This window comes from Sinohyriopsis cumingii, chromosome 17 (genome assembly GCF_028554795.1).
Source record: "Sinohyriopsis cumingii isolate HCF-2022 chromosome 17, ASM2855479v2, whole genome shotgun sequence".
NCBI lineage: Eukaryota > Metazoa > Mollusca > Bivalvia > Unionida > Unionidae > Sinohyriopsis > Sinohyriopsis cumingii.
The window spans coordinates 68,158,951-68,183,143 of NC_142977.1; the positions used below are offsets into that span (position 1 = coordinate 68,158,951).

Sequence of the window (24,193 nt, forward strand, 5' to 3'; positions counted from 1 at the left end):
ATTTCTTGTTGACCTAAAAAAACATCTGTATTCATCCATTTACGTGATAGAACTATATTGTTACGTACAAGGGGTCTATCTTCCGAGTGAATCAAACCGTTGCCTAAAGTTCATTGTTTTTACGTATTTCCAAGGACCTCAAGACAGCAATCGTTATCAACAGAAATGTTCTTAACCACGCGAATACTACAAATAAAAGTTTTCTCTAGTCACCAAATGAAATTATAATTTCACACTTCAATTTTTTTTACTTTTTTCACATTTTAATGACTTATTTACCAGTAAGGCTTTGTAAGCCGAATATTAGTACTTCGCGATATACAATACAAAACAAGACTCAAACACATGATACAAAGAAATAGTCGTAAATCAGATTACTAAACACGTATACAAACATTATGCAGATAAATACATATGTTAAAAAATTAGGGAGGGTCCAATTTACGTAACTAATCCATACTATCATAAAGGTTCGTGAATAATGTACATTGTGACGCATGCTCCTATATCCGGGATAATAATTCGGATTGAGAAATATCTTGCCAACACCGACGCCCCATAATCTACAAATAATCACTACAATCTAACAAACCAATTAAGAGAGACGTCAAAATATATGACATATCATAGTTTCCTTGCAATATCATCATTAGGATGGCAGCTTGCACTTACATATAGTGAAAACATATATTTTTCTTCAGTTTAGTGATTTGCATGACAGAAAAAGAAATAAAAAACACCAAGAGGCTTGGGAGCGCCTGATCTCACTCACCTAGCTTAACTTGCAACAATTGACTATATAATTTGTCATGGCTTTGTAGATTTTAAAGCATGTGTCATTATGAATAGTGACAATGAATCTTTATAGAAAAAGCTTTATTTGCATTTAGCCGATTGGCCATCAGAAAGTATACAAAAATACATTTATTTTGCACACATTGATGATGATATGTTTAATACACAGTGAAAAAACAAACCTATCGAAACACAAACATTTAATAAACACTAGAGATGTACGCTTACGTATACATACCCACATTTCCAAGCACATACATACATGCATAAACCCATACACATGCTTACATATACATACCCACATTTCAAAGCACACACATACATGAATAAACCCATACACATGTTTACGTATACATACCCACAGTTCCAAGCACACACATACATGAATAAGCCCATACACATGCTTACGTATACATACCCACAGTTCCAAGCACACACATACATGAATAAGCCCATACACATGCTTACGTATACATACCCACAGTTCCATGCACACACATACATACATAAACCCATACACATGCTTACCTAGTCTCACGTGTGTAGATGCACATACATACTGAGACAGTGTGATAGGCACACACACGCACATAAATTTCCATTCCTGCATTCATCTACAGATTGTTAATTTGCGACCTGTGACACACTCCAGTGTGTGCTCGTTGAATCACGTGCATGAGCTTCAATACAAGCTCCTTCGGGAGAAGAGACAAGCAGTGTCATTAATATATGAACGGTATTCAACACGATGTACTTAATAGTATAATAAACATATTATATATGAATTATGACCTAGTAATGCACGTATTAACAATGAAAACGAAGATGCAATTAGGATAGTGTTCATCAAATTACTAAGTTTAATTAGTTTAATTAATTAATTTGATCTAGTGGAGTGCGACGTGGTCTATTCCATCTCCCTGATTCAACATGTCAAGTAGGCGCAGACGTCTTAGCTTTGAAAGGGATTTTCTAAATGCTGTCATTGTTATTATATCTAAATACTTCTTATAACCAAAATCTGTGACAAATGTCTGTACAGCCTGGCTCTTCAAGATTCACTAATATTAGATTGCCAGTTTTGGATAAGCTGGTCTGATAGCCATCGTGTAACTAAAGATAAGAGGACTTTTCTGTTCGCAACAGCTTGATTAATCCACACTTCCGGCATGTCGCAACAGCTTTATTAATCCACACTTCCGGCATGTCGCAACAGCTTGATTAATCCACACTTCCCGCATGCCCTGACTATTAAATACACTCTGGACTGATGCCCAATTGTTCCTTCCAGTAGGGCTTTCTATATCAGTAAGCATTATGTTATATATTACAGATATATAATTTCTGTTATCTAAGGAGATAATTTTAGTCCTGTATTTCAAAATGCGGTAATATCTATTAATCTGTAAGGGCGTCATCGTAAGTAACACAGGTATTTATCATCCGAGGTATTGATGGTATAAGACTTAGTCTCATCGTAAGTAACACAGGTATTTATTATCCGAGATATTGATGGTATAAGACTTAGTCTCATCGTAAGTAACACAGGTATTTATCATCCGAGGTATTGATGGTATAAGACTTAGTCTCATCGTAAGTAACACAGGTATTTATTATCCGAGATATTGATGGTATAAGACTTAGTCTCATCGTAAGTAACACAGATATTTATCATCCGAGATACTGATGGTATAAAACTTAGTCTCATCGAAAGTAACACAGATATTTATCATCCGAGATACTGATGGTATAAAATTTAGTCTCATCGAAAGTAACACAGGTATTTATCATCCGATATATTGATGGTATAAGACTTAGTCTCATCGAAAGTAACACAGGTATTTATCATCCGATATATTGATGGTATAAGACTTAGTCTCATCGAAAGTAACACAGGTATTTATTATCCGAGATATTGATGGTATAAGACTTAGTCTCATCGTAAGTAACACAGATATTTATCATCCGAGATACTGATGGTATAAAACTTAGTCTCATCGAAAGTAACACAGATATTTATCATCCGAGGTACTGATGGTATAAGACTTAGTCTCATCGTAAGTAACACAGATATTTATCATCCGAGATACTGATGGTATAAAATTTAGTCTCATCGAAAGTAACACAGGTATTTATCATCCGATATATTGATGGTATAAGACTTAGTCTCATCGTAAGTAACACATGCATGTATCATCCGAGGTATTGATGGTATAAGACTTAGTCTCATCGTGGATAAAACAGGTATTTATCATCTGAGATACTGTCAGCATAAGACTTAGTTCCATCATAGGCAATACCGGTATGTATCACACAGGTACTTATACTCCGAGATGCTGATGACATAAGACTTGGTCTCAGGGTAATTAATACAGGTATTTACCAATTTAAATGTTAATGGTATTAGACTCAGTCTCATCATAAGTCATGCAGGTATTTACTATTCGAAATATTTATAGTATAAGTATAAGACGTATTATAAGTAATACAGGCATTTATCATCCGAGATAATGATGGTATCAGACCTAATCTCACCATACGAAACGCCTGCCTTTAAATAGTCACAAGCATCAAGACTCAGTTGCCATCTATCTTGTTGTGAAAACATTTTTATCTTCAAACTTAGATCCAACTGATTATTTTGATATCTGATTCTTACACACTGACCAATCAGACTTCGAGATTTCGGAGATGAGTCTAGTTTTGAGCATGAAAATGTTTTACAAGCTCGATATGCATTGGTCGTTTACATGCAAACTCCTCCAAAACATATCTGATTAAAGCCCATATGTCATATTTGATTGCAGCCTGGAGAAAAACGATAAAGTTAAACTTATAAGGCACTATGTACATCACCTCAAATCAATTCCCGCCATCTTGAAACGTTCTAATTACGAAACGTAAGCGCAAGTTGTAAGTGCGAAAACTGTCACCTTCTGTAACTTTGAGTATAATAACACAGTACTTTCAGGATTGTCTTAATTTCAGATCCACTATCAGATTACTAAATTTAATTAATGAAGATCGATTCCAATTGTCTTTAATAGACGATGGGTATTCGGTTTGACTTTCTTGCCCAAACATTCGAGAATCCATGGTTAGATATACGTGGCCCTAGATGGAGCGATAGCAATAATACGGGTCCATGTTATTACCTTAGATGGAGTGATAACGATAACACGTGACCATATATAACCAAATATAGAGTTGTAACGATAATGCGGGGATATACATGATCCAAGATTCACTGGGCCAGATATGACCCTACATGGAGCTGCAACGATAACACGGAGCCCGATAACACCCTAGATAGAATGCTACGGGATTATAGTATGCCCTTAAGATGGAGTGGTAATGATAATACGGGGCACAATATAACCTTAGATGAATTGGTAACGATAGTATGGGACCATATATATATATATATATATATATATATATATATATATATATATATATATATATATATATATATATATGACCCGAGGTTTGCGGAGTCAGATATGACCCTAGATGGAGTGATGATGATAATATGGGGTTATGTATGACCCTACTCTTGATGAAGTGGTAATGATAATATGGGTTACTGTATCACCTTAGGTAGAGTGGTAACGATAATATAGGGTCATAGTATCACCTTAATGCGGGGTCATATATGACCCTAGATGGAGTGGTTAACAATAATACAGCGCCAGGTATTACCCGAGATGAAGTGGTAACGGTAATTCGGGGTCAGATATGACTTTAGATGGAGTGGTAATGATAATACGGGTCTATATATAACCCTGGATGTAGCGGTGACAAGAACACGGTGTAGATACGACCTCAGACGTATTGGTAATTAGCAAATGTTGATGGACCACGGACGGAAGACAATTAGTCGTAAGTTAAAACTGACCTGTCAGTTTTTACGAAAATGGTCTGCCTACTAATTAGTCTAATTTTTTTCTTTAAAATCATCTCCTTGAAAAAATAATTACAATTGATAGAGGACTTTGAGGAATATCATATAACTGGATCAGAGACGATGAAGATGTAAATATTTGAAATTATATGTTATTGAGTGCTACCCCTACAGGTGACATATTACGTCTCTAGACCGCTTGGTCAACCACAAGTGAATAACACACTAATGACCTCTGTTCAATGTCATAAATGTCTCCAGTAATGATAAGTAATTGATCAGATTAGTCATTAAGCCATTAAAATTTCTCTTCTGCACGGTCACTGGACAAGACCGGGTCACATGTCGGTGAAAACCTTATTGGAGCTTATGTTGAATAGTTATTTAAATCACGAAGACATTAAATACGTCGTTTCTTATCTTACATTCGTACTGACCCTAGGCCACGCAGGGTCAGTGCCAAAGGTGCACACGGAATCGAAAATTCTTGTCACGGTGTATTATCTGACCCAACGGTACCATTCCAGCCCTATGGGTACAAAAAAAAACACACAAAAAACGTGGCTCTTGAATGCGCATGCTTATCATCTCTATTTTAGTCACGAATGGTTTGATAGATAAGTTCACAGAAGATGTATTCTAATGTTTAAAATTCCTAAGGGTATTAAATGGGTGTGTTGCTTCTGTTACTATGTTTTATCGTTTTGCCGAAACAATATATAGTATCATACGTACCTAGTTTTGTGGTATGGTATGTTTGCTAGAGATTTACGAGTTCCTGTTAACTATCCTCATGTGGAGGTAGTGGTTGGCTGGTTTGACTTAATGCATTTTTGTTACCTCAGCTTATTCAGATACCAAACACCGCTCGGGTTGGCTAAGCGGCCATAGCGTCCCCCTTCGTTGAGGTCGCGGGTTTGAACCACGGCCGAGTCATACCAAAGGCAAATATGATACCAACATCTGCCTCGCTTGGCACTCAGCATTAAGAGGTTAGTGTTAGGATTGGTCGGTCTGGTGTCTGGATAATGTGACTGGGTGGGACATGATATATGTCTGCGGCATGATGCCACAGTGCTAGACATCACTATTAACTGCAACACTCCAGACATCGTAGCTACATGACTAAAAGATTGTTAAAGCTACGTTAAAAATCCAAATCACACATACAAGCACACACACACACAAACACACACTGCCTCCAGTCCAAATTTACTAACTGACCTCACCCGTTATGTACAACCCACTACTAGATACTTACGCTTCTCTTCTGATACTTCTATCGTCATTATTCCTACTATCAAAACGAAGTCCTATGGACAGCATTCTTTTGCGCACTAACTGCGATCTCGTTCAAGAGTGCTCTTAAAACTCACCTATTTCGACTGAAATAAATTTTCAACTAAAGGGAAAAAATACAACAGAGCGGGAAAAACAGTTAAAAGACAGACTAAATAAAATTATAGAAGAGGAAAGGGGAGGCAGAGTAGTAAGAGCAGGGAAGTACACGGACTTATATAAAAAAGCGATAGGACTATACAAACGCGAAGAACTAAGAGGGGAGGAGAGAAAAATCTAGAGAGCCTAAAGGTAAAAGGGAATGAAAAAATAGTAGACAAAAACGAAATTTTATAAAACATAAAACTTTTCTACAGCCAATTATACACATCGCAAAACTTTGAAGATGGTACAATTGCGGAATATCTTCAAGATATCAACTGTGAGATGATTTCAACAGAACATAAAATCTTATGTGATAATTTCATCTCGCAAGAGGAAGTAAAGAAAAGCATTCAAGCATTCACCAAAGGGAAATCTCCAGTTGGAGATGGACTCACCCCAGACTTCTACACGAAATTCTGCGGTGAGTTGTCGCCAATATTAGAATGGTTATATAACAATATTCTGCTTAGAAATGATACTATGACCGAAAGTATGAGGGAGTGAATTATGATATTAATATATAAGGGGAAGGGAGACAGGGAAGATTTAAAAAACTGGAGGCCCATCTCCCTCCTAAATATGGACTACAAAATCTTAAGTAAAGTCTTAGCAGAAAAGATGAAAAGGGTAATGGGAACCATTATAAATGTCAACCAAACCTGTGGTGCAAAAGGTAGAGACATACAGAATAATATTCTGATTATTAAAACAATTATAGACTACATAAACGAAACAGGGCAAAAAGGTGCCATGGTACTTTTTGATCAAGAAAAAGCCTTCGACAGATTAGAACACAACTTTATATAAAAAGTGCTAGATAAGTTTGGTTTTGGAAACAACTTCCAGAAATGGACTAAAATCCTGTATAATAAAATAACCTCAAGGATACAGGTAAACGGAGCCATGACAGATAAATTTAATATTGAAAGATCAGTGATGCAAGGCTGCCCACTATCTATGCTATTATATGTAATAGCAATTGAAACCCTAAGCATAAGTATAAAACTGAATAAAAACATTGAAGGTATTAAAGTTCCAAATATAAAAGAAGAGGTACAAATGTTACAACACGCAGATGACTGCACCAATTTCATAAAGAACCCGAGCTCCTATAAACACCTGATAAAAGAATTTGGAAAGTTTGGGAAAGCATCAGGATCTCAAATTAACCATGAAAAAAACCGAAATCCTTCAGATAGGTAACTGGCGGGGAAATCACTCTGGATTACCCCACAATTAATCCGAGACAAAGTAAAAGCCCACAGAAGAAAACTAGTCGCAAGAGAGGCACTTCAAACCAGGACACAACCTTACACTCGCAAACCACGACCTGTCACGACGGTGACCGCGTCTCCGGTAGCTTCAGGTTCAGTCACTTCTCCGTTGATGACACCAAGAACTGAAAAGTACTTGCAGACGTTGATCAAGAACGTCTCCGTTGATGACCCCAAGAACTTCCCCAGTGGCAGACACTCCAATTTAGCGGCAGTGTCAGCTGCTCACAAAGTACCTTCTCCCAAAATCAAAGTCCAAGGGAGATTGGGCATGTTACAAAGTTTACTGGATTTGTCCAAGCAAGAACTGGCTCGATTTAGTCCGTTGCGTACCCCTGCACGACGTGTCATGCCTGTCCTCAAGTTGATCCGACGTAAAGACAATCAGTGGCGACGCGTTCCAGTATAAAAAAGGTATGTGACTAAGTAGGGGTATCAGTGTTTTTGGTGCTGAAGACTCAAAGATGTCACCCTCCAGAAAACATCCCTCTTCTAAAACCCAAGGAAAGAAAAGGAAAGGACTGCCTCCTCGTTTAGTCAAACATGGGGACATGTTATCTGTCCTGTCCAAAGCTTCTCCACCCCTACGAAAAAAACTCATTCAATCAGCTTCCAAAGAGGTCATCGATACCGTGTGCGAATGTTGTTTAAACGTGTTGAAAGGCACGATCCCTTTGTCCAATCACCAGAAACAATGTTTAGGCAAACATCGTCACGTTCTTCGCCAAATGGTTCAAAAGAAAATTCTCCTTCGTCAAAAAAAGAAGATGTTGGTCCAACGTGGAGGAATTTTACCCCTCTTGCTAGGCCCATTGCTGAAAGGAGTCTTGGGAACCATGTTGGGAGGACTGGTGGGAGCAAGATAAAAAGGCCCTCTGAAGTCCCAAGATCTCAGAATCGACCCTTGACATCCCATGGAAGGACGAAAACTAGTTTTAGTGCCTTACAAACGATGGATGGAATACCATCATTGGCAAGAACAATGCACCCAACATTTACCTCCCAATCCCAATTTGAGCGAAATGTCCCAGTTACAACACGAATTGCAGTCCTTGATCGATCGCCAAGATTTGTCCGAAACAGAAAAATCGCAAAAGTACGGTCAACTCTTGCAACGACTGCAACTCTTTCACCAGAAAGCTTTAGACGAAACAGCTCTACCCACTCTGAAAGATTTTAAGACCTTGATGAAAAGACCAGCACCATCACCAGTACCACTACCACGACTACCAGTGACCAAGACAGAAAAAGGAGAAGAAGAGGAAGGGTTTCAAACTGCACCAGAAAAAGTACGCAAGTTAAGAACACCATCTACCTCCAGAATTGGATGGATTAAAAAGATGATGACCACCCCTTCTTCATCAAAAGAGAAAAAGAAGGTGAAGACAGAAGTGAAACAAGAAAAAATATCCCCTGTTCAGACATCCTCCTCCTCCTCCTCGACACCTATTGCCGGCCGCACACGCAAAGCATTACAATCCAAGAAAGTACCCAAAGAGAAAAAGAGTAGCGTCTTCCAAGAGTGGGTGCCTTATTAACACACAAACCAACAAATGGAAAAAGTCTTAGCCAGCATTTACTAGGATCCCTCGCATCCTGCAGGTTACGCAGGAGTTCAAAAATTGTATCGTGCTGCCAAAACTCGACTGAAAAGTCTCCGTTTACCTAAAGTGCAACGATGGTTACAAGAACAAGCTACCTACACTTTACACAAACCCATTCGACGCAAGTTTTCCAGTAGTCGCATCCGAGTGGAAGGCATCGATCATCAATGGCAAGCCGATTTAGCCGATGTCTCTCATTTGGCCAGCTACAATCGCGGGTAGAAATATTTGTTTTGTGTCATCGACGTCTTTTCCAAATTTGCCTGGGTCGTGCCCTTGACTTCCAAATCGAGCAGCGAGTTAGTGCGAGCCCTGCAACGGGTGTTGAAACAAAGCGGTCGTCACCCTCTTCGATGGCAAACGGACAAAGGCACCGAATTTCTGAACCAAGCTTTCCAAAAAGAATTAAAGAAACGTGACATTCATTTTTTTACCACCGAGAATCCTGAAACCAAAGCCAGCATCGTGGAACGTTTTCAACGCACTTTGAAAGAACGCATGTGGAAATATTTTACGCATCACCACACTCTGAAGTACATCGACATCTTACCACACCTGGTGCAAGCGTACAACCAATCTTACCATCGAAGCATTGGACGTGCCCCGCAAGGAGTGACTCCCGAAAACGAAGTGCTGGTGTTTGAGCGCCTGTTTGGTGCGTCCCCGACTAGGGCTGTCCCTATGAAAAGTGGAGTGTTGGACGTAGGAGATTGGGTACGCATTGGCAAAACCAAACGCACTTTCGACAATGGTTACTTACCTAACTTGACCACCGAATTGTTTCGTGTCACTGGACGAGTGCATGGTCGTCATCCTGCCGTCTATAAATTGGAAGACATGAACGGAGAAGTGCTCAAAGGAACGTTTTATTTGCCCGAGTTACAACGTGTCACCAAAAAAGAAGACGACGTGTACGACATCGAAAGCATTCTCGAACGCAGAACCCTTAAAGTGGGCAAACGACGTGTCAAAGAAATCAAAGTACGTTGGAAAGGATATCCGCCCAGTTTTGATTCTTGGATCGACGCTTCGCAAGTCATCGACTATAAAAAGAAGTGACCATCATGCCCTTTTACACAGACGCAGCTACGTTGACCACTCCTTCACCCAGTTCTTCTCTGCAAGATTTACAGAAACAACCCTTGTGAGTGTGGTGTAGAGAACGTGTGCCTAAAACTCAAATCGTCTTTTTCTGCCAAATCTTCGTGGTGTATTGTGTCATCGGGGCAGCCATTGCCAATCTGAGTTTGCAACAAGGAGACAAACAATTGTGGACCATTTTATTGAGCAGTTGCATCGGTTACCTGCTTCCTAATCCCTTCCTGAAATTCACCTCGAACGGGAACCACGGGAACCTTGTGTCCAGTGCCAGTGCCAGTCACCACTCCAATAGCAACAATAACCCCATTTTGGGCGGAGACACACCTCTGACGTCCAATAACCCCTCGGACAGCCACAGAACTCTGGAATTATGAGCAATAACAACCAATTTTACTTAACCTTACCCAGTGACAGTTCCATGGAGGTGTTTCCCAAGAACACGTTGTGCTGTTACACGGCCAAATTACCTCAGGCCATCCCATTAGATCACGAAGCCCATTGGGAAGTGGCTTTAGTGGAAATCATTCACCCGACCCAAGTCCTCAATGTCCTTCCTAATCAAAATTTTTTTACGGTGGAAGTTCATGACGAGCCAATGCAAAAGTACTTGAATACCCATGTCAAATATGATCACAAAACCTATGATGACAAAACTCAAAAGTGGTCCTACCACTTGTTAATTCCCCTAGCCCTCACAGCAGATGACGATTCTCACAATGTGGGGTTTAACACACGTAGAAATAAAATTCTGCAAGGACGTAGTTTAGAATTGATGGATCGTTTGCATTTGGACATGTGGTTACAAGAAAAGTATTTACTGAACAGAGTGGATATTCGCCTGAGACTGAATCGTAGCAGTACCGCTTTCCATTTGTTGGCCCATGCTAACGAGTACAAAACCATTATTCAAGAAGCCAGGCTCTACGTGCGACGCGTGGAAGTGTTACCCAAAGTGGGAAACGACATCAGTCAAACGTTGAGCAGAACGACCGCCAAGTATCCCATACGACGCGTGGAAGTAAAAACGTTCACCATTCCTGCTGGACAGCGATCCATGATCGAAGATCATCTGTTCCAAGGTCAGTTACCCAAGCGTTTGATCCTTGGTATCGTCAAGAATTTAACCTTCAACGGAGTCCACAACGAAAATCCTTTCCTGTTTCATCATTACAACGTAGCCAAGATCGAAGTCAGTCGCGATGGCAAGACACTGTGTAACGACCGTTTGAGCCTAAGTTTGGTGACATGAATTACTTGAGGTCGTACTTGTCCCTGTACGAAGCCACCGGACAGTTAGGAACCAACACCAGTCATGTCATATCGTACGAGGATTATACAGGAGGCTACGGTTTGAGGGCGTTTGATTTCACTCCAGACCAAGGCAGCGATGAGGGACATTTCCACCCTATAAAATCTGGCCAGATTCGTGTGGAACTTCAGTTTACTAATCCTCTACCTGACATAGTGAACGTCCTCCTGTATGCAGAATATGACAATACTATAGAAATCAACAGTTTAAGAGAAGTCATTCTAGATTATCAGAAGCCATGGAAGACTGTTATCCCTCTTTACCTAGTGGAAAACTTTGGAATGAAATGTGAGGAGACCGTGGAAGAAGAATCCCAAGACAAAGACGAAGAAGTTATCATGATGAAGTCAAGATGACCAGAACAAGAAGCCCATTTAGTCTCCTGTTTTGCCAAACACTTGGGCGAAAAAATTACGGAACTGATCAAGAAAGATTGCAATGGATGTCAAAACCACCATCCCAGTCAAATTCAACACGATAAATGAATAATGCTGAGTCAAGAAGAAAATTTGGACGAGTATCTGGAGGAAGCTTGGAGTCTCATCTTGGACGAAGTCGTGCTGCACCAGTGGTATAAAGACTTGCGTGAACATTCTTGTCCACCATTAACCACTCAAGAGATCTATCGTATCGAAGCTCTCCTGAATCAGAGTGGGGAGACGAAGCGAAGAAACGGTTATTTGTCAGACATTTTCAAGCAAAAAGTCAGGATCGAATTGATGATTTATTATTACCTGTGAAGAAAAAAAAACAACACAAAAACATGGATACCTGGAAACTTTATTACCTTTTGAACCACAGTTCGTACACTGCTTCTTGGAATCCTGTCGTCTGTGCTAAAGATGAACTCCCTCATCGCAAACCTCAAGACCATCAAGCTGATGTGATCAACACGGACGACAGTCATCTCCCAGGAACCCACTGGGTAGCCGTCTACTTTCCTCAAGAAGGATGTGTGGAATATTTTGATTTGTATGGATTGCCTCCTTTGGAAGACGATATCATTGACTTTATGAGAAGAAATTCTCAGATCACCCGATTCAATAATGTGAAATTACAAGGCACAGATTCCTTGGTGTGTGGACAATATTGCGTGTATTTTCTGCATTATCGCAGCCTGGGCTATTCCTTAGAACATTTAGTAACTCATTTTGATCCTCGTTCTTCTTCTAGAAACGATGTGAAAGTAGATCGAGGGTTTTGTGACCAGTATGCTTATCTTTTGTCTCAAGCTAGGAAACGTAGTGTCCATCAATGGCCTAATGACTTCCAACAGTGGAAATCACAATTTCATTCACAACGTTGTCAGCCCTGTCCAAAATAATGTGTGAGTTGAAAAAAAATGTTTGGTATATGAAAAAAATGTTTGATGTTATATTGTTGGATTATTGTTAAAAATGTTAGAGTTGTTTGTTAGTGTTAAGTGATTTTGAATAAAAAATGTTGTGTTTTGAAAAAAATGCCTTTGTGGTTTGTTTGGCTAATAGAATTTTGATTCATGCTCTTTGACTTCTGTCTATCTCTCTGATGACACTCATTGAACGTTCCGGCTCGAAAACCGTGCAGGGATGTTTTCCTTCACGTCCGCGCTTTGAATTTAAAACATGGGCAGTTTCCAGTCTAACCATCCATTGTCGACTCATCCTCCTACGAAGATGTACTCCAAACTAGCTAAGCTAAACGAAGCCTACGTGAATTTGCATAGGGTCAGACACAGTCTGATACCGAAGCCAGAAGAGATAGAGAATGTGAGAATGTTAAAAGTCACTGAAGACATGATAGAAGAGCTCTTCAGAGAAGAAATGAACAGGGAGAAAGAAGAATGGACAGAAAAGTACAGACTTCAGAAACAGCAGAGAGAGCAGCAACAGTAACAGCAACAGCAGCAGCAACCTGAACCTGACAGAGGCTTTGTCGATTGTCGTATCGATACCAAAGAGTTCTTCTTCTCTTTCCGAAGAAGCAGACCTATCGTCAGAAAGTCTATCGTTAGAGGACGTCGCATTCTTAGAAACTAAAAGATCGCCCTAGCTTCAGCTTCACGCAAGCAAAAAAAACAAAAGAAACAGCCCTTTTCAGGGCTAACCAAATCTCTGGAAAAGAAATAACAATCGATTTGCCAATGTGTGTAGAGTAGTGTGAATATAAACACTGACTCTTTTCTGGTGTGATTGTATGTGTTTGTGTTTGTAAGCATTCACGTACGTTTGTGTGGATAGTAGATAATTTTTTTGATGTTTGACGTGTGGGAATAGTAGATTTGGGGTTTGTTTATTGCTGCTCCGCGTATGTGGATAGTATATTATTTTTAATGAAAATTTTTAAAATAGTAATGGGTAGTAAAAAAATTTAGTGAGTGTTTCTTTTAGGTCCGCGCGTTGTTTGGTCATGATCTAGGTAATATAAATTTTGTTTTATGGGATGTTTTCCTTCACGTCCGCGCTTTTAGTATAAATTGAAAATCGCTCGGCAGTCTAGCTACCCTTGTCGATTGATCAAGAGAATGAACACCAGACTAGTAAAACTGCTTGAACTTCATGTACACCTGGAATATGCCAGGTGTATAGTGAATGAGCTGGCTGCAGAGGGAATTATGACGGCCTGCTAGGTCTCGTAGGTTCACAAACTGACACAGCCATTCATAGCCCGAATAATAAAAACTAATTAAGGCCACAAAAAATTAAAATAGGAAAATAGGAATTAATTAAAACAGGACTCCATAATAACATACAAACAGCCATAAAACAAGTTTTCATTCCAAACCAATAAGATAAGGAATCAAAATAAATAAGGAATTCATGAAGAAAAAAAAGAAAAAGAAAAAAAATACTCCTAAACGTAACCTTGTCTCTTAAACAACATCTGGCTGAACGTTTAAATCAAGCTTCCACAGCTATTTCTACTAACATACTCAGCCAAATCCAGGCAATGTTGGCAGACGACCCTGAAGAATTTGAAACTTCCACGCTGGCAGCGGCCCTGGAAGTATCATCATCCAGCGGCGATGAAGCTGATGAACCTGCACCACCTAAAGAGAGTGGAAAAAAGGAAGGCTCTGTCTACCGGAATATGGGACTAGGAAAGGCAATGGATGATATCAAAAAAGGGTCCACTTCGTCAATGCCACAAGACCAGGTGTCCTAATGTGACGTCATCGCTGCCGACCAATCGTAGCGGGAGTCACATACTGCTTGGTTTGACACCTGGGGCATTTCAATCCAACTAAGAAACACGAGTGTGTGGTGTGACTATTCCCACTCATGTTTATTAGCCTTTCAGTCAAGTTATTAAGGACTAGTTAATCCTACACCTGAGTGGCTAAATTAAAAAGTACTCTATGAGTACATAAAAGCCTGGGGGATGAGGCTCCTTTTCCTTCCTCCAGGAGTAATTAAAAATCACGCAGTGCGTGAATAAACAAGTGGTTGGTAAATGTTCAAAAGAACGAAAACCACTATAATCCAACTAAGTAACTAACTAACTAACTGGCTGCAGAGGCCATCGTAGAAGAGGCAAGGATAAAGAAAGAAGAGGAGGAGAGAAGACAGAGGGAAGAGGAGGAAAAGAAAATAGGAGAGAGGATGTTGTATAAAATTCCAGAGAAAGAGGATTGGGGTGCTGAAGCCAATCATCCCGCCTCTGCACTCCCAAGAAAAAAGTAAAAGGAGACTGGGGAAGAAGATGTGTGTGTGGTGCCAGGCTTGGAAGGTGCCATCAAAAACAAACAGCCCTTTTCAGGGCTACCCAATACTCTAGAAAAGAAATAGTAATCGATTTACCAATGTGTGTATGTACAGTAGTGTGAATATAAACACTGACTCTTTTTTAAAATTGTGTGTGTGTGTGTGTATGTGTGTGTGTGTGTTTGTAAGCGCTCACGTACGTTTGTATGGATAGTAGATTATTGGGTTATGTAAGAGCTTAAGTTGGTTTGTGTGGATAGTAGATTAGGGTTTCATTTTAATGCTTTGCGTGTGTGGATAGTAGATTTGGGGTTTGTTTATTGCTGCTTCACGTATGTGGATAGTAGATAATATGAAAATGAGAAAAGTAGGGGATGTTTTTCTTCACGTCCGCGCGTTTTAAGTAATGATCTAGGTAATATAAATTTTATGTCTTAGGGGGATGTTTTCCTTCACGTACGCGCTTTAAGTATAAGAACCCACAAGGTTTGATGTTCGAACCATTCTACGGAATAAAGACAAGGAAGATGGTAGCTGTAACAGAATTGTTTAACCAGTTGAAGGACATTTGGTATTGGATGGTGGAGCTTATGTAGTGGAAAGGATTGAACGAGAATGGAAGCATGAAGTTACCCGGGATTTTGTCAGAAGGCAAGTGACCAACCTGAAATTAGCTATGGATCTGGTGAAAGAGATGATAGAAGAAGAAGTAAAAAGACTAAGAGGCTTTATAGATCCAGAGTACGTAAAGATTGGTCACTTAAAGGAAGCCATGGATAATGTGATAGAAGTAAGGTGCTTTTTGGAAGACGTAATGGAATGGACAGAGTGGTCCTTTGTCAAAAACGGCCTGGACCAGCTTAAGAAATCGGAAGAACTTATGAGAAAAGTAATGGAGGAAGAAGTAAAGAAGATCAAAGACAAGTGGAATAAAGAACGAAAGGATAAGGAAAACTTAAAGAAAAAAGAGGCCTTTGACAAACTCAACAACAATTGGATCATAATACAGGAGAAATTCCGAGCAATAGGTCATCCAGACTGGATGCCAGAGAAGGAGAAGAAGAAGAAGAAAGGAATACTGGCAAAAGTGAGAACTTGGTGGAAGCAGTGGAGGAAATAAAAGAAGAAGATGATGATGAAACCAAAGGCCCTTTTCAGGGCCACTCATAGGTCCCGAAAAGATCTTGACTTTCAATTGCCTAGCCCAATTTTTTATTTTATTTTATTTAAAAAAGAAAAATAGAGACCCCACTCCCTGTGTCAATTTTTTGCCTGTTCCCTTTCCATAGACCCATCAGGTCGGGACCGTATTAAAATAGGGTCCCGACCCTGTTCCATTTCCCCTTGTCCCTAGATAGGCCCACACAGTATTCCCATGTTCCATTCCCCTTGTCCCTAGACAGGCCCAAACTCTATTCCCATGTTCAATTCCCCTTGTCCCTAGAATGGATATTTTTTCTCCCATGTTAAATTACATAGTCCCCAGAGTGGATATTTTTTTCTCCTATGTTAAGTTTTACATAGTCTCCAGAGTGGATATACCCTTTTTAACATGGAAGTCCCCTAGTCCCTAGAGTGTCCCTATTCACTACTGTGGCATCATAAAACAGAATGGAAACTTTTTAACAGTCGATTGTCAAACAAAATCGAGATTTAAATGGAGGCCGCCTGGATCGTATCATTGGTTATCAGCAACAACTCGATGCAAACGTATTTTGATGCTAATTAACTATTTTGTTGCCAAATAACTATTCATGAAATTTGTGAAGTGCAAACAAATTCATTAAAACGTAAGCATTTGCCAGTTTCAGTTTTAACACATAACTGGATTCTTTGAACTTTAGTTTTATTTCCAATCAGGAAATAACAAGCACGTATGAATAAACTATACAATAAAACAAAAATTCACAGAATGCGATGCCTCAACTGGTCTGTTTTATACATTATTAATACATCCATAAAAATTAGTGCAGTATAAATGAGTCTGTCAGAGAAACTGCACTTAATGCGAAAACATCATGCAATCACTGGAGCATGAAAAATAGCTAAAGAGACCTTATTTTTGCCTGTTTTGATCAGTAAAGACAACGGTGAATACGCCCATCAAATGTTTTGACGTCATTTACATCGTTATTAGCGAAACTGAGCTAAATGTAAACTCAGTGTTCACGCCTACGTTAGCAAAGACGATTACGTTATAGGGAAAGTGATGTTTATAATTTAATGTCTCGCCTAAGAACTGGAGGAGAGACCACATATTATGAAAACTCACAATATGAAAGAAAATTATTAAATAAAAACCTGTTTTGAGAGACCGGCCATTCTGCAAAAAGAAGCGTTTTTGTTTTAAAGTGTGGTCTATCCTAACAGTCTGTGCTGAAATGCCAATTTTCAAGGTAGAACTTCAACTGAGTGTAAGTAAGAATAATTAAATATACTAATTGTAAATATATTTTATTCTTTATTTTTAATTCTTGTTCTTGTATCACGTGTATTCATCATAAAAAGCATATAGAAAATAAATTTGTGTTGTGTCCTAGACACACCAGGTTGGGGGTTGGGGCCTTTCAATCATTGCTAAAGAATATAAATCGACAAGTATGTATCTAGAAATCATATATTTTATTTCTAAGACAATGAAACAATATAAACAATTGTGGAGAGAGAGAGAGAGGGATACACTTTTGTCACGTTCATGCTTCTTCTCGACTTGACTATGAATAGCACTGTAAATTAAGGCAAGACTAAACTATACATTTTAAAGTTAATTAAGGCAAGACACCTATGCATTGCAAAGTTAATTAAGGTAAGACTAAACTATACATTTTAAAGTTAATTAAGGCATGACACATATGCATTGCAAAGTTAATTAAGGCAAGACTAAACTATACATTTCAAAGTTAATTAAGGCAAGACACCTATGCATTGCAAAGTTAATTAAGGCAAGACTAAACTATACATTTTAAAGTTAATTAAGGCAAGACACCTATGCATTGCAAAGTTAATTAAGGCAAGGCAAAACTATACATTTTAAAGTTAATTAAGGCATGACACCTATGCATTGCAAAGTTAACTAAGTCAAAACTTGCCTATAAATTCAAAGTTAGCTATGGTAACATTTATTCCGTAAATTTATTTACATCCAATGCCAAATCCTACAACTTAAACAAATGAATGGATCAGCTTAACAAACAAAAGGCGGTAACATGCAAAAAGGTGAACAGATGACGTGAGCTCCGATCGTGACACTTTCCAAAAATGTGTAGGTTTTAAAAACTGTAACATCAATAAAGCATCAATGAATATTAACCTTAAAAATGACTATATAATTGACTTATTCAGAAATTGCAAATAACATATTAAGAGAAAAGATACAGATCAAAGTCATGCGCACAGTACGTATTAAAATACCACATATCAACGATTTCTCTAGAGCAGTACCCGACCATAAGACTTTGAAGTTCAGTCACCAGAAAGAACGTGCATGACTTGAACACCTGAGATAAACAATGGAAGCGAAGAATGTAAACAATCATACCGCAGCGCAAGATATTTCCCAATCCGATGAGGTTTGTGATAAAATGGTATTATAAGGACATTACAAAATCTAGACATTGATATTACTATATAATGAAGACGGCATACAGAAACGCACACAGACAAAAGTGATTAACATGTATAGTTTCTGGCAATGCGAGCGCGAAACTAAAAATGCAATATTTTTCTTATCAACTTCATAATGTTTTAAGATAACCATTTGACAGTGTATTGTGAAGGAAATATAAACGTGGGGCAAAATAATAAGCATCTAGGCATAAAATAGAAAAATTTAACAGAATGTCTGATAGCTTTTTTTACATTATATTTTATCAAATAAATCATTCCGGAAATAATGAATTCATTCCCTTAATGTAAAGTGTGTACAATGATTATAATGTTAAATTCACTTTAAATATTTTTAACATTGAAACAGCTGAGAAGATAATTTTAACAGAAGATTATATCTACATACTAGACAGCTGACTACAAACTATTGATTAAAAATGAAATACAGACCAAATGACAAGCAAATTGAAAACTGACTGACATGCAAGCGTTGTACATTCAGGATTATAATTCTGGTTAACATGCTAAAAGGTTGTTTGGGGTGGGGGTGGGGGATTCAACCAAACTTAATCAATCGCTGCTGTAGAATCCAAGCTGAATATTGTGAAGTATAGACTGGCACTACGATTTCCCAAGTAGTCACCAACCTATTCCTGAAAAATAAGGAGATGTTAGATCACATAGTGCACTAACGCTATGGGAATTCCCATGAAAGTAAAGTCTCTGCAGACATTGTAGAGAGGTCATATATTATTAATTCTCCAATATGATGTTTATTGAAAAAATTACATTTACGTTGGACATTTTACGATTTCCAACAGCGATATTTTAGCTAAACTATTGCTCAGTAACATAAACCTCCTTGAAATCGAGATTTTCAAATTAACAAGGCTTCCGCATTTGTTATTGTTCAAAACAAAAAAATCAGAATCACACATATAACAATGATAAAATCAAGCAAAATCATTTATTTATTTTGATGTATTGTCACCAGACACTACCAAAATTGGGAACCCATATCTGACAGGCTTTATTCATTGAACATTCATGAATCCTATTTGTTTTCAAACACAGCATTTTTGCGCAACATAAAAATAAAAAATAAATAAATTATAAACAATAATAAAAAAATGACCAAATTTCATGAAAAAATATGAAAGCATTTTGAAGTTTAAATATATTAAAAATTACATACAGCTTTCTTCATTTGAGTTAATGTAAAATCCCTCTCATAATATGCATATTTTACCTCAGTATGCAGGTGATATGGTGGAAAACAGCACCGCATTACTATCTACCCATGGCAAAACATTACTTCCTGTTTTCTGTGTAATATTCATCAAGCTGAGACAGTCATTCTCAGCTGTATGGGATTCTTGAGGAAGTTCTCCAAACGTCCTAAAATAAATGTCCTTAAGCGAGAAACGTTTAGGGATGGGTGAATCATATGTATCAACTGCTTTAAAAGCTGCTAAGGTGTCAGCACAAAACACATTGGAGTCAAGTGATTTGTTGATTTCGTTTAACTCAGCCATTAGTATGGAAAAGTCGAACTCGTTACCATTGTGTGCTAGAAGGCAGACAGGTTGAGGAAGATGTTGCAAAAATCTGTTTATGATCTGTGCTGTCTGCGCGCTGAAGACATGTTGCAAGTCAAGGCTACCGTTGTTCAGGCCTAAAAGGATAAACATACGTTAATATACAGAATAGCTATGCAGTAACGCTTGTCTCATGCAAACACCATTAAAACCAGAAAATATATTTAGCTCGATGGATACAGCTAGACCGGCTATAATGATCACTTGTATATAATTGTCATTTGTGTATAAAGGCCAAGCTTTGTATTTCCTATTGATACATAAATTAATACATAAATATTTACCTGTGCGAAGGACCATTCCTAGATACTCCCTAGAGTGTTTGTTCAACACAGGTTTGGCTGTAGTTGGAGGAAAGTGGCTTAATTAATAGATGAATTATTTAACTGGCTCTAACAAGAGTATATAGAAACCAGAATTAAGTTAATTATATGTGTTAGCATTGGCTGAAGCAAAGACTGGTTATATACCATGCAAGATAAAAGTACAGTGAACGGTGTACTATACGTCCTCACCCTGTCCATGATAAATAGGCATCTACGTAGGCATCAGTACGACACGGTTGACTGTAGAGATTATAGACCAAAGAGTCTCGATGACCTTGCCCTTTGATCAAAGTATACGGTCGTGAACTAAACCAATTTTACAAAAACTATTATTTTATGAGACTAACTATGACTTTGATCTTGGACCTTTTGACTCCAGTATCTCGAAGTTGTTTCTTACCGTAAGTGCAAAAGGTTTGGTCAGCTAACATACCCTCGAACAAAAACTATTGTGCAAAAGACTTTCTTTGTGAATCACAATGACCCTAACCATTGACCTTTTAACACAAAAGTCAAAAGGCATCTTCATAATCGTAAGTGCAAGCTCTCTGCAAACTTCTGGCAAAGTACGTTGGTCTAGAACTAAAGGTATTATGCAAAAACACTCTATCTCTTATTTTGCTTACAGTGACCTTGACCTTTGACCCCAAAATTAAGAAAATTTTTCTTACAAGTACGCCATCCTCAAACTTTGGTGAACGTACATGGTCGAGAACCCTTTTTAGAGCAACACTGATCTTAGCATTCAATCTGTTCACACACACCGCAAATCGATAGCTGCATTCTTGTTTCAAAATGCAAGCCATCCACAAACTTTGATCATGTTTGGCGGTATGGAATTTCAGTTATTTTGCAAACCGCGTTCCTTGTTGAAGTCTTGTGAACTTGATATTTGACGTTATAAATCACAATCAATTGCTTCTTTATTGTCTCAAATGCAAGCCATCTACAAAATTTAGTCAAGTCATGTGATACAAAACATAAGTAGATTGTCTCGATAACATTCTTTGTTCCTTCAGTCCCAAGTCCCTCAGATCTTGACCTTTTACTTTAAAATGTAATCAGCCGGTGTCTTCCTTGTCTGAAGGCATTGGTTCAAAACTTTACTTTTGTAGAAATCGATGTTCGTTTTTTCAGTCTCTGTGACCTAGACCTTAGACCTTTTGTCAAGAACATAAGTAAATGTCTTTGTTGACTCGAATGCAAACCATTCATCAACTTTGATTAATGTTACTGAAAAAAAACTCGAGATATCATATGGAAATCATTTGTATTCTTAGAGTCACTGTGACCTTGACTTGTGATGTTTTGTTCTCAAGATTAGGACGTGTCTTCTTTAGCTCAGATGCAAACAACTTGCAAAGTTTGATCATGGTGTTTGGCATACTATGTAATTTATTGCTTGGAAACAGTTTTCCTTCTTTCTGCATATGTGACGTCGACCTTTGACATAATGAGTTCAAAATTGATAGGATTCTACTTTGCCCCATATGCAAGCTACTTTACAAAGTTTGAAAATGCAAGATGACTGAGTATTTGAAATATTGTGTGGGAACGAAAAATGATAAAAACGAATGGACATTATAATATCATTATGTTCTGACTTGTGACGAGCGTGTAACAACTGTGGTATAATAAGCTATAAATTTATAGTACCTGTCAATTCAGATGCCGTTGGGGTGAGAGGTTTCCTTGGATTAAAGCATAGAACGAGCTTGTTCAGTACTCTTGGTGCAACATTCTTATCAAGCAAGTCTTCCCGCTGTACGGCAACTAGGCACAACTCTGTTATTTTTGGATTATTTCCCCTTATTATGAGCCCTGTTGTTTCCATGTCCATGAATACAAAGGTGGAAAATGCCTTACTCTTGCTTTTCTTTTCATTTGCGGGTTCCCCAGCCACAGCACCCTAGGGACATCAAACATAATACAATATAATATCTGTTGAGACGTTATTCTTTATAAATCTAACAGTGCTGACCCATTTAGATAATTGATTTTCCATCTTTTGCATTGTTACTTTAGATTTTTACTTTGAGTAATTACATTTTTGCACCCTAAATATTGACTTCTGTACGCCTCTTGCATTACTTCTAATACAAACGATTATCTTTATCTTCGAAATTCTGTATTTCCCAGGGTAATGGGGTTGTAGTGGGAGAGCAGGTATTGTCAGTAGTATAGTGGGGCGATATACGGACAATGGGAAAATACATTACGGACCCACCCACCCACCCCGGGCCTGTATACGGACAAGGGGAATTTAACATGGGAAATTGAACATAGGAATACAGTTGGCATTTTATTTTTCTCCAAGCCCAAAATGTCCGTGTTAGCTCATCCCAAACAGGCCAAGATAAGGAACTATTTCCCCACTGACTTGAGAAATACCAACAATGGAAGATTACTACTGGCATACAGATCACCAGGATGACAGGTCCTGGACTGCACTATCTTCAGCGAAGCAGAAAGACCAAGGCCAGCCGAACTACTACAATACTTGGTAGCGAAAGAAACAAAAACAAGTGATATCAAGGGACTGCAAAATGGGGGTAGAGACCTATTCTTCTTATTTGCCAAAGGCGATGTACCTCTGTACAAAAACGATCAATCGATAGAATTCAGAGGGAAAGCCGTGAAAGTCTACGCCCCGCCGCCCCTAATAAAATGCCACCATTCTTTTACATCATGGGTTTTCTAATTAAAACCTTCTACAAGGGGTGCCAAAACCATAGGCAATGCTACAAATTCGGGATCACCGGCCATCTGACCAAAGACTGGCAGCAACAAGCAGAGCAGCAGGCCGCACAGGAGGCGCCTTCAAAAACAGCTCCAAAATAATATGTAGCAGTTCTAACAAACACAACGCCCAAGATAATAACTATAGAGACGGAGAGTATGCTAGAAACTGTTCCAGAACCAGAACAGGAAATGCAGACCCCAAATGACGAAGCCGAGAAATGGGAGTCAGCTGACCAGACTAGTTCAGCTGAGAAAGAGCCAGAAAAATACAGAAGAAAACAGGAGAGGCGAAATTGGTGGGGAAAAACTGCTCCCTTCTATAGAAGAGCCAGACTTCCCAGAAAGTTCAAATAGCTTAGAACAGACACCAGACAATACCCAAACCAGTCTAGAAATTTCAAGAATAGAAGAGACGTTAGCTACGGAAGAACAGCAAGTAGAAGTGGAAACGACAACAGCACCCAAAACAGGACAGGCCGAAACACCAATGGCTACACAAAAAAGGAAAGAACGGCGTCTACGCCAAAAACACGTTCCGAAGCTGAAATCACTCACTTCATAAAAGAATGCAAATCACCACGGGAAAGAGAATCCAGGAAAGACAAAAGAAAAAGAACAAATAAGAAGAACAGTAAGTCTCAATAGACACGACAACAGAAGGATCATAACCATAGAAGAGTACAAGGCAAAAAGACTACCCACTAAATCTAAAATTTAAAATAACATTCTAAATAATCCATGTAATGTATAAATAAAATTGTTTTAAATAAGAACATAAGAACTAAATAATAAACTGAATTACCAATTT

At 38.4% G+C, this 24,193-nt stretch overlaps 1 protein-coding gene across 1 annotated transcript in view; it reads right to left on the reverse strand.

The window, feature by feature from the left end:
- Positions 1–17,551: 17,551 nt before the first annotated feature.
- Positions 17,552–24,193, reverse strand: part of LOC149779165 (three-prime repair exonuclease 1-like) — a 28,678-nt gene continuing 22,036 nt past the window's right edge. Inside the window, exons 3-5 of the mRNA XM_089939724.1 lie at positions 22,300–22,552; positions 19,969–20,394; positions 17,552–19,372 (exon numbers count right to left, since the gene is read on the reverse strand). Of these exons, the coding sequence (XP_089795850.1) occupies positions 19,970–20,394; positions 22,300–22,552 (678 nt within the window). The 3' untranslated portion in view covers positions 17,552–19,372; position 19,969. The remainder of the gene's footprint in view (positions 19,373–19,968; positions 20,395–22,299; positions 22,553–24,193) is intronic.